Raw genomic sequence first — 12,083 nt, forward strand, 5'->3', positions numbered from 1 at the left:
GCATTTACTAGCAATGTACTAAGTTCTGTGGTAGATAAAAGATAATCAAGCTCATGGTCTAAGCTGGAGGGAGTTAACAGGCACTGAATTCCCAATTTACAAATAAGGGAACTGGGATACAGAGAAGTTAAGTGACTTGCCCAGGGTCACACACCAGACAAGTCAGGATTAGAGCCCAGGTCTTCTGACTCCCAGGCCCATACTCCTTCTACTAAGACATGCTGTTTCTTTCTCCATGGTAGTAAAATTGCTATGTTGCCATACAGCACTGCAGCTTTTTCCAGGACAATCACTTCAGTTGACTGCCCTTCAAGCACACTGAGGCAGAAGCTCTAATTAGGAGAAGCTCTTTATTCACAGAGCTACAGGAAAGGACTTGGAAGGAAAGATCTTAATAGCTAAACTAAGTGATCTTACATAACTTGTCTGCTGTGTGACCATGGGCAAGTCACTTAACTTCTCTGCGCTCCAGTTACCTCTTCTGTAAAATAGGGATTGAGACTGTGAGCCCCACACGGGACAACCTGATTACTCTGTATTCATTCATTCAATCGTATTTATTGAGTGCTTACTGTGTGCAGAGCACTGTACTAGGCGCTTGGGAAGTACAAGTTGGCAACATATAGAGACGGTCCCTACCCAACAGCGGGCTCACAGTCTAGAAGGGAAAGACAGATAAACATGTACAAATAAAATGGAGTAATAAATACGTACAAACATATATACATATATACAGGTGCAGTGGGGAGGGGAAGGAGGTAAGGCGAGGGGGAGGAGGGGAAGAGGAACGAGGGGGCTCAGTCTAGCAAGGCCTCCTGGAGGAGGTGAGCTCTCTGTAGGGCCTTGAAGGGAGGAAGACAGCTAGCTTGGCAGATGTGCGGAGGGAGGGCATTCCAGGCCAGGGGGATGACGTGGGCTAGGGGTCAACGGCGGGACAGGCGAGAACGAGGCACAGTGAGGAGATTAGCGGCAGAGGAGTGGAGGGTGCGGGCTGGGCTGTAGAAGGAGAGAAGGGAGGTGAGGTAGGCGGGGGCGAGGTGATGGAGAGCCTTGAAGCCAAGGGTGAGGAGTTTCTGCCTAATGCGTAAGTTGATTGGTAGCCACTGGAGATTTTTGAGGAGGGGAGTAACATGCCCAGAGCGTCTCTGGACAAAGACAATCCAGGCAGCAGCGTGAAGTATGGATTGAAGTGGGGAGAGACAGGAGGATGGGAGATCGGAGAGGAGGCTGATACAGTAATCCAGACGGGATAGGATGAGAGCTTGAATAAGCAGGGTAGCAGTTTGGATGGAGAGGAAAGGGCGGATCTTGGCAATGTTGCAGAGGTGAGACCGGCAGGTTTTGGTGACAGCTTGGATGTGAGGGGTGAACGAGCGGAGTCGAGGATGACACCAAGATTGCGGGCTTGTGAAACGGGAAGGATGGTAGTGCCGTCAAAAGTGATGGGAAAGTCAGGGAGAGGGCAGGGTTTGGGAGGGAAGACAAGTTCAGTCTTGGACATGTTGAGTTTTAGGTGGTGGGCAGACATCCAGATGGAGATGTCCTGAAGGCAGGAGGAGATGTGAGCCTGGAAGGAGGGAGAGAGAGCATCTACCCCAGTGCTTAGAACAGTACTTGGCACATAGTAAGCACTTAACAAATACCAGCATCATCATCCTCAAATTACAATATTCATTTTGCTTTGTAATTTCCAGTCCTTTACAAGGTCCAGAAATTCTTCCACACAATGGGGTGTTTAGGAAGGGGTGGTAAGGGAGAGGAGAGGCTTCTCTGGCATTTTCTGCACTCAAGGAATAAGCTGTAAATGGCTGTCCATTTCACTGATGGCAGTGAGCTGGAAGGGATAAACAGAGATTAACAACATCAACTCCACCCCATCACCACACTTCTGAGAAGGGCTGTTAATTCCTACTACATAGAGTTACCCAATGGGGAATGGGTCTTTCAAATGTCAAACAGGCAGTTGAACCTCTGGGAAAATGCTCAGGTTTTGGGTTTTTCTACTGCATGGTCCTTTCATCCACCCAGAGATTTTTCAAGTGCATTTTAAAAGGCTAGGCTTTCTCAAACTAACACTGATACAGAGTATGTGAAAATCTCTCTCAGAATAACAGCCTCACTCTAGAAGGATAATCTAAATGACAAGAAACATACTATTTGGAAAATTTCCATCGGGATCATCAAGCTGCCTATTCATCATAGGCAACAGCTGGGCCCGAAGGCCATTGATTCCCTTGTTTGCTGATGCAGCCTGGTTTTCTGGATCCTGGTTACCTTCATCACATATCTCCTCCTCTTCTTGATCCGACATATATCCTGGGGGACTGGGGACACCATCAAGAGTCACTATAAACTTAGGACTTGCCGGTTTATCTGCTGGAACGAGCTCTCTGCCAGACAGAAAATACCACAGAATTAGGGAAAGCTGAACATAATCACAGCTTCGCAGCAGAACCTCTTCTGTCATTTCCTTGATTGATAAGCACATTCCTAGAAAGAAAACGCTGGTTGGATTTTTTCAATTTGTAATGCTATCTGTTAAGTGCTTACTATGTGGAAGGCACTGGGGTAGAAACAAGCTAATCAGGTTGAACACAGTCCCTTGTCCCACATGGGGCTCACAGTCTTAATCCTCATTTTACAGATGTCACAGAGAAGTTAAGTGATTTACCCAAGGACACACAGCAGACAAGTGGAGGAGCTGGGATTACAACCCAGGTCCTTCTGACTCCAAGGCCCCTGCTCCACTTGCTAGGCTATTCTGCTTCTACTTGGTGGGGAAATATTTGTTCTCCCTAGATGGGTACTGATGGTGCTGAGAGCACTGCTGGTTACAAAGTTATTTCTACATCCAGGTTCTTGAGATACTCATCTAAACTGGCTCAGTCCTCAACACTACATATCCTGCACTCCTTCAAAATCCATGGGATTTCCCTTAGAATCTGATGAAGACACATGCAAGACACTTCACTGACTCTCACCTGCCCTCAGAACACTCCCAACCATCGCCACTCCACGATTTACCAAATATCTTCCACATCTGGTTTCCACTTGAAAAGATGATCAAATATTTCAATCATTCTCTTCTCCCCGCCCCGATACACTCAGCAGCTTAAATGACCAAAGCTACTTCAGAATAAACTGGCAGTTTTGGGGAGATCTTTGCCCTCATGGGCTCTCTCTGAGCTGTTTCATTTTTAACTCTCTTGAGTAACCCACAGAAACACATATTTCATTAATTCATCACAGTATGCATCAAGGTTTTTGCTGTTCATCTACCTCTAAACCCAACACATCTACAGAGACTTTTAGATTTTAGCAGTGTGGAAGCTGAAATGTTTGGTTAACCTCAGATTTCTGTTCATGGCTTAAGTTGGGAGTATCAAAATGAACATCCCTATCCATGAAGACCAATCAAGTAATGGTATCTTTGGAGGGCTTACTGTGTGCAGAACACTGAACTCAGCGCTTGGGACAGTACAATAAGCGCTTGGGAACATACAACACAACAGAGTTGGTAGACACATTCCCTGCCCACTAGGAGCTTACAGTCTAGAGGACTATAAGATCTGATAATTAATAACTGTGTCGCAGGCTGAGCAATGTACTCAGCGCTGCAGTAGTTAAAAGTTAAGGACTGTGTCCAACCTGACTATCCCACACGGGGCTGATGGTTAACCTGAAATGCTTTGCCAAACAATCCTTAGGAAAGATAAGTTACCTACCGGCTTTGAATAAGACGCCCTGAAAGGACCCGGAGTGCATCTGCAGTCTTCACTACTGATTCCTGGTTCGATGGCATTGTGGTTTCTTCAGCAAGCTTTGGCTTCTTGAGAATAAATGACCTGGTGTCTGCATGGACCATCGAATCCATATCATAGCAATCTAAACAGAGAATATTCCAGAAAAACTAAAATTAACCTCAGTGTACTTTAAAGCATACTTGTCTTTCTCACATTACAACTAAGAACTTTGACTTAGTACTCTACACTTTTCACAGCCACCTTTCCGAAGACCAAAAAGAAGAGACATTGTTTCTGTACAAAGGTACCTATGATCATGTATAGGGCTTCCAATCAATCTTCTCAAATATACTAATTTCTTATCTTCACAACACCTATTAAGTGACCACAGAACTTGAAATCACACTCCTTATTCAGTTGATAAAATTCTTCAGAGGGCTTACAAGAAATGTCTCAAGACACAGCATCAGAATCAGTATAGGATTCCTCAGCAGGTATAGTATAGTAAAATAAATAAAAATCAATCAGTTGTATTTATTGAGCACCTACTCTGAGCAGAGCCCATTACTGAACCTTTGGGAGAGTAACAGAGTCGGTAAACATGTTCTGTGATGATGATGATGACTGTGATTTTTGTTGAGCACTTATATGCGAGGGATTGTACTAAGTGCTGGGGTGGATACAAGCAAATTGGGTTGGATACGGTCTCTGTCCCATGTGGGGCTCACAATCCCAATCACCATTTTACAGATGAGAAGTGAAGTGACTTGCCCAAGGTCACATAGCAGACAAGTGGATCCAGAATTAGAACCCAGGACCCTCTGACTCCCAGGTCTGTGCTCTACCCTCCAGGTCATGCTGCTTCTCTGTTCAGAAGGCTCTTACAGACTTAGAGAGACATACATTAAAATAAATTATGGATACGCACATAAGTCCTTTGGGACTGAGGGTGGGGGTAAATTAAACGGTACAAATCCAAGTACAACACAGTAGGGTTATGGAGTAGGAGAAATAAGGGTTTAGTCAGGGAAAGCCTCTTGGAGATGTGATTTTAATAAGGCTTTAAAGGTGGGGCGATCATCTGTTGGATGGAAGGAATTGTTAAAATTTGGCAGGTCGTGGGCAAGATGGGTGAGATGGACATATAGTAAGTTGGCATTAGAGAAGCCAAGTGAGTGTGCCGGGTAGTAGAAGGAAATCAGCGAGGTAAGTTAGGAGGGGCAAAGTGACTGAGTGCTTTAAAGTCAATAGTAAGGAGTTTTTGATGACAAAGTTTATGGGCAACCGCTGGAGGTTCCCGAGGAGTGAAGAAATATGGACTTAATTTTTTTACAGAAAAATGATCTGGGCAGCAGAGTGAAATATGGACTGGAAAGGGGAGAAACAGAGGCAGGGAAGTCAGTTAGGAGGCTGATGCAGTAGTTGAGGTGGGATAGGATACATGCTTAGATCAACATAGTAGCAGTTTGGAAAGAGAGGAAAAGGCAAATTTTAGTGATGCTGTATAATTGGAACCAAAAGGCTTTGGTGACACAATATGTGGGCTGAATGAGAGAGATGAGCCCATGAATAATTCCAAGGTTATGGGCTTGTGAGACACAGGATGGTGGTACTGTCTACAGTGATGGGAAAGTAGAGGGATGACAGGGTTTGGGTGGAAAGTTGAGGAGTTCTGTTTTGAACATGACTTAAAAAAAACACCTCAAAATATTATCACTATCACAGGGTACTTGCACGCATATATATTTTTTTAAATTGCAGTCTGTGCCTTACAACACAGTAACCAAGGCAACAGGATTCCTTTCACTGGCTGCAGCCATGTGGAAGTGGCTAGCCCAGGTGAGACTGCCTTTTTTTAAAAGCAAGGCAAATATCTTTTAAAATAAGGACTTGCAATAAGCTTGGATAGCAGAATAAAAAAATCCACTCCTGGCAATGTTTAATATCAAAATCTCAGAAATTCTGATCTTGGGTAGAATTGATACATGTAAAAAATATCAACAGATAGAATATGATTGGGATCACGCTTTTCACATTTGAATTAGGAGTAGGAACATGAAGAGATAGGGGAAGGTGAGGGTGGTGGTGGTGGTCTGGAAAAACTGACAAGCAAAGCACCTGTAAAAAGAAAGAATTAAATAACAAGTATGCATCTAGGCCTCTCGATTACTTTCAACCCTAGTGAAAGATGCTAACTATAATGAGTGGGGCTCAACAAATGTTAATTTAGTTTTCTAAACGAATATACCACTCCACAGATTCAAAGAGGTTAACCCCTGGTCTACCCTCACTGAAACACTTGCAAATCTCAGGCACAGCCTTCTATGCTTGTTGTCGAAGAAGCTAATCACTATGAGTATATACTTCAAATGGGCTACAGAGAGGAAAGTCTCTGAAATGTGACCAATCCACAGCAAAAACACTGTATTTTTAGAGTACCTATTATTTAAAGACTATTTCAACTTTATAAAGGAATTCCAAATGTAATCCTCAAAATTAAAAACATGCTTCCCATTTAAATACTAAAACAGACCAAAGAGATCCCAGGTTTATGGGTTTAGGCTGAAAAGGTTTGCACTGTCATTCTGCTCACTTTTCAGATGAATAAATGAAGGCCTAAAAAATAAATGAATTGGTCTGAAATTGCAGTTCACTTAGCCTTATAAGAAATTTTTTTCCAAACCTCTTCAGCGCCTTGATATCACTGGATTCAATAACCAAAGTAAGCCAACTTTTCTGCAAAGTGTTTCTCCTATGGCTACTGCCACCTCCTGTCCCAGCTTCTCATGCTATTTCTCAGCCTCAATGTTTTACTTAACACAAAATTTTTGACTGTTCTTTGCAATTTTCCATGTCCCCTGGTTTGGCAATTTTGGGCTCTGCAAACTTTTTCATCATGTCCTCTTTTCCCCAGATCTCAACAGGTCACTAAAAAATCTTGCCTGGAGGCTCAGTGTGGCCCTACTGCACTGAGCCATTCAGTCTCATGGTACTGTGAGATTCTTTGGTATTCTGTCTGTTTCTCCACATCACCACAGCCTACAGCTACCTTTTTGCTCTTGTCATGGATTAAGATACAAGTGGATTTGACAAGACATTTCAATAAATACTTTCTTTCTAAAGGTAAAAGAGTTAAGGCTAAAGGAAGTTAAATACTCTAGTCCAAGTGAGCTACTTAAAACACACAAGTGGTCAGAGCACTAAGCTGTGAGTGCTTTGATCTTCGGGACAACTCTACTCCCCACCTTCCCATCTAAACCCTCTCCTTTCCAAATGTACACACTACCACCACACCCCTGTGTCTCATAAACCCATAACCTTGCCAATATCGACATCCTTCTCATTCAACCCACATATTCCATCTGTCACCAATTCCTGTGGGTTCTACCTTCACAATATCTCTAGAATCCACTCCTTCCTCTCCAAACTGCTACCATGCTGACCATTCACTTATATCCCACCTTGACTACTGTATTAGCCTCCCTGGCTCCCACTCCCTGTCCCAACCAATACTTTATTCATTCAATCGTATTTATTGAGTGCTTTCTGTGTGCAGAGCACTGTACTAAGCCCTTGGAGAGTACAATTTGGCACCAGATAGCAACAATCCCTCTCCAACAACAGGCTTAAAGTCTACTTTACTCTGCTGCTTGGATCGTTTTTCTAAAATATCATTCTGTGCACAGCTCCCTTCTACTCAAAAGCCTCCAATGACTGCCCATCTGTCTTCATAACAAACAAACTCCTCACCATTTGACCATTCACTTTAAGGCTCTTAATCTGCTCTCTCCCTTCTACCAATCCTAACTTCACTCCTCTAATTCCACTCTACTTACTGTGCCTTGAATTCATTTCTCTTACCACCAACCCCTTGCTCCACTTCCTCCCTCTGGCCTGGAACATCCATTTGATAACCAACAGAGCACCATGCTCCCCATCTTCAAAGCCTTATTAAAATCATATCTTCTCAAAGCCTTCCCTGACAAATCTCCCATTACCAAACTCTATTTGCCCTCCCTTCTGCATCACCTAGGCACCCAGGTCTTACCCCTTAAATACTTTAATATCTCCACCCCAGCCCCACAGAATTTAAACTTTCCTGCTTCCGCTATCTGTAATTTATTTTAATGTCCATCACCACTAGACTGTAAACACAGAGTAGTGATCTGCACACAATAACTGTTAACTGATTGATTATTCCCAAATGTGTACCTTATAAGTGCTTTACAATAGTTTCATAAAGGAAATGTAAATTAATTACCAACCTTGAATCAACTGTACGTTTTCCTCCAGCCCTGAGTCAATTTGCAGCCGGGAAAACAACTCCCTCTGTTGAGCGCCTAAAGAAAGAAAGGGTTTTAAAAAAATACTACAAAATTTTTTTAAAATCAACACCTGTGCCTCAATACTTCTCTAGTGTTAAAAATAATTAAATCTAAGAGAGTATTTCAGAAAAAAGTTTATATTTTTTAGTTAAAAACTTTAAAAATCACTTATAACTCACATACCAGCACACTGTTATTACTATCCCCACACTCAGTTTCCCCATAACGTAAGAGTGGCCTTCTCACAGAACTCTGCGCTAAAGAAAACCAACACAGTAGAACTAACCAAGTCCAATGCCAGGCACATGAATGCCATTGTTTCTTTCGTCACCATGTTACACTCTCAAGGCTGTCTCATGCTGTCCGAGAACGGTCCCTAAGTCTGCTGCTTCTTTCTAGCCAAAGCACACTGTGAAAGCACACATTCTGGCAGAACTGAATACCCATACAAGTACGGCACTAATCAGAAAAAAAGCCCTAATAGATTAATTTATAGCATTTGCTAATGAGGAATTAAATTCAGAAAGCTTGACAGTCAGAATGCCTGTATTTCTCCCTGTTAGAGTATTCAATCTTAGGCAAACAATTTATCTTGGAATTTCCCTTCTTTCACCAGAAAAATGAGAGATAATATTTGCCACTAATTGTGGAGCTGTTAGAATCACGAGTCACAGGCAGCTTTCAGAAGCTTTAAGGGCCCCAAGAAACCTAAATTGGAATAGCTACCTACTATGAATGGCTGATAGGCCCACCTTTAGAAAATCTGTGCTGCTTTCCCTAATGAGATAAAAGTGCTACAAGAAACTAGTTTCTACTAACCCGATAAAAGTCCATAAAGACTAAGTGATTAATAGGAATGAAAATTCCAATACCAGCACATTAAGAACAAATATTTAGAGGATTTTTCTCATTCTTGCTTTTTAAGGGAGCGGGAGATGGGGTTACAGGAAGAATTAGAATTCCACAGCTTTGATGCTAAATACTGTATTTGGCTATCAGGCAAGTCACTAGGACAGGTTAAGCATATACCTTGTAAAGCAATATAGGTAGCAGGGCTAATAATCTCAGCCAGGGAAGATTATTTGAAGATAACATCACCCTCTCATTATGAAAATGCTTTGATCAATTTTCCTTACTGAAGAGCAAAAAGTACATTGTGGAAAGGGTAGGCCACAAATAATGATAGAATTATGCTGACCTCCAGATTTCCATTACAAATCATCATGCATGCAGAGTTTTTGAGAACAGAAGCATAAGAAGCTAAATGCCTGGGCTAGCTCTGTTTCAGTCTTAAGTAGAAAAAACATTAACAAGGAGGAAGGAAAATCCCTGAGAATGTTGTCTCTTTGTTTACCTTTTCCAATGTTTCTACAGCCAATTATTTTTAGGTCGGCTGTTTTTGAATGAATTTCAATTTCTTGAAAGTCTTCAAACTGCTTCTTGGATTCGGCTACTGTTCCTTCAAATTCACTCAATTTAACCTCCAAAGATGAAATTTTTTCTTCACTCAGCACCACCCTACCATTTAAGGTTCCCATGCTTTTTTCTATCATTAAAACTGTTGCCTTCATCCTTTTAATTTCAGCCACATCATTAGAAATATTCCATAACAGCTTTAAAATATGGTTTAGGTCCTCTACCGAAGACAACCCAGTAGGTTCAGCTCCCAATTCAACTGGTCTACCTGAACATACTACAGGTGAAGATGATGGCAAGAACCTTAACATTTTCACAAGTTTACTGCTTAACGTTCTTTACCATTAGATGACTTTTCTTTCAATGGTGGGTTAGTTTAGGCTGATGATTTAAACTGCTCCTCCACAGAGATAAAGGTACAACTTAAGAGGCACACCTTGAATGTGAACTGCATTTAAAAATCTACATTAAAGACAGTTACCCATCTTGGAACCTTATTGAAATGCTGCTCTGAAAATGTATAACACCACAAATGTTCCCTAAATCCCCAATTTAGCATCCCTGATAGTGTGAAACTTGTTCTTCAGGAGCTGCTCAGCAGCTCACTAAACCACACACCCTACTGTTGCAGAAAGAACAATCCTCACTAGTGATTGGCTGAAAACAAACATGTGACACATTGCACTTTTCCCACTGTTTACCTCATATGATGTAAGCAGTAAGGACTGAAGTAGAATTTACCAATTTATGATATAACTGTGGTTCTACTGGCTGCCATCTAGGTTTGTTGAAATTTGTTTTTTCCCCCTACCCAAGAGCTCTGGACCAAGAAGGTCAGAAAAGCACTTAGTTTGGTGCTTGGCACATAGTAGGTACTTTACAAACATACTGATTGCAGAGCTAATCAGAAAAGGAAGGAATCCAGTAAAGGAAAGCAACAAGTGAAGTGGTATGAAAATATGTGGTTTTTGTTCTAACTACTAAGTTACTTAACCTTTTACTTTACAAAGTGCTTCCCCCATCAGTCATCAGTCCTCAATCACCCCACTGAGATAAGTGTAAAACAGATGATATTTCCATTTCACAGTTGGGCAACTAAGGCACAGAGAGATGATGTAATTTATCCACGGCACAGAGTAGGAAACACAGCATAGCCTAGTGGAAAGAGGATGAACCTTGGAGCCTGGATTCTAGTCCGAGCTCCACCACTTAGCTGCTGAATGACTTTAGGCAAGTTACCTAACTTCTCACTGCCTCAGTTTCCTCATCTATCAAACGAGGATTAAATACCTGTTCTCCCCCACCCACCCCCATCCCCTTAGACCTGTCCCCCTGTGTGAGACAGGGCCTGTGTCTAATCTGCATATCTTGTATATACCCCAACACTTAGTCCAGTGCTTGACACAGTGTTTAATAAATACAATTTAACAGCATGCCTCTCTTCACATCCATCAGATGATTACCCTCCCCACTTGAAAGTCTTATTAAAAGCATATTTCCTTGAAGAGGCTTTCCACGACTGAAGCCCCCATTTCCTAGTATCCCACTCCCTTCTGTGACACCTTCACACTTGGATTTGTGACCTTTATTCATCCCCACCTCAGCCCCAAAGCACTTAGGTATGATCAGAATTAGTGTCTGTCTCCCTTCTAGACTGCAAGCTCAATGTGGACAGGGAACATTTCTACCAACTCTGTTATATTGTACTTATTATGGTGCTCCACACACACTAAGTGCTCAATACACTTGACTGTATGATTGACTGATTTAAGGGTTACGATTAGTATCACAATCTTCTCACTCCGACCCCAGAGTTCTTCTAAATGAAGAGATGCCCATGATAATAATGATAATAATAATGGCATTTGTAAAGGGCTTACTATGTCCCAAGCACTGTACTAAGCACTAGGGTGCTGCAACTACCTTCACAGTTATTCCTTACCTGAGACCCACATATTAACACTCAGGGGTGTGGGTTGTTTTTTCTGTTCAGGTACACTTCTGTGCCAGAGATAACAATAAAGGAAGAGACACAAGAGCCAACATCTATATCACAATCAGAATTCAACAGTTCTGGAACCTCATAATGCTTTAAAGTCTTCAGTATCTTAAGGGATACTAATGACAGTTAGGGAGGATTATAACAATGCTTTAAATTGGTATATCATCTTTCATCCTAAAAGCTCAAGCTGTAAACTGATATACACAGTAATGTACTTTAGCTTGTTTTGGGTAGGGAATGTATCTACCAACTGTTAAATTGTATGCTTCCAAGCACTTAGTACAATGCACTGCACATGGTAAGCACTCAATAAATATGACTGACTGACTGATGTATGAAGCTAAAAAGTGAATCAGAAAGACAGAAATAACTGAAGTTTCTGAAACCTAAAGTATCATTATGGAGCATTCTAAGGCAACTTCTGAACTGGTGTGTGTGTGGGGGGGGTGTAATTTGTGTGGGCTTTTTTTCTTATAATGGCAATTATATAAAAGGGAGTTTTGTGACTTTGCTTCTTCAGGTGAATATCTGAAAAAAATTCCTGGTCTCTGATCAGAGACTTTGCCTAATAGGACACATACACCACTCCTCGGTTTC

At 41.8% G+C, this 12,083-nt stretch overlaps 1 protein-coding gene across 4 annotated transcripts in view; it reads right to left on the minus strand.

Moving 5' to 3' along the window:
- Nucleotides 1–12,083, minus strand: part of ZC3H14 (zinc finger CCCH-type containing 14) — a 49,761-nt gene that overhangs the window by 6,627 nt on the left and 31,051 nt on the right. For 3 of the 4 annotated variants that reach the window (XM_038744478.1, XM_038744477.1, XM_038744476.1), the window contains 3 exons: nucleotides 8,009–8,083; nucleotides 3,726–3,885; nucleotides 2,155–2,390 (listed from right to left, as the gene is read on the minus strand). In XM_038744478.1, coding sequence (XP_038600406.1) covers nucleotides 2,155–2,390; nucleotides 3,726–3,885; nucleotides 8,009–8,083 — 471 coding nt within the window. The remainder of the gene's footprint in view (nucleotides 1–2,154; nucleotides 2,391–3,725; nucleotides 3,886–8,008; nucleotides 8,084–12,083) is intronic. The other variant, XM_038744479.1, reaches the window with a different exon arrangement.

This window comes from Tachyglossus aculeatus, chromosome 1 (genome assembly GCF_015852505.1).
Source record: "Tachyglossus aculeatus isolate mTacAcu1 chromosome 1, mTacAcu1.pri, whole genome shotgun sequence".
NCBI lineage: Eukaryota > Metazoa > Chordata > Mammalia > Monotremata > Tachyglossidae > Tachyglossus > Tachyglossus aculeatus.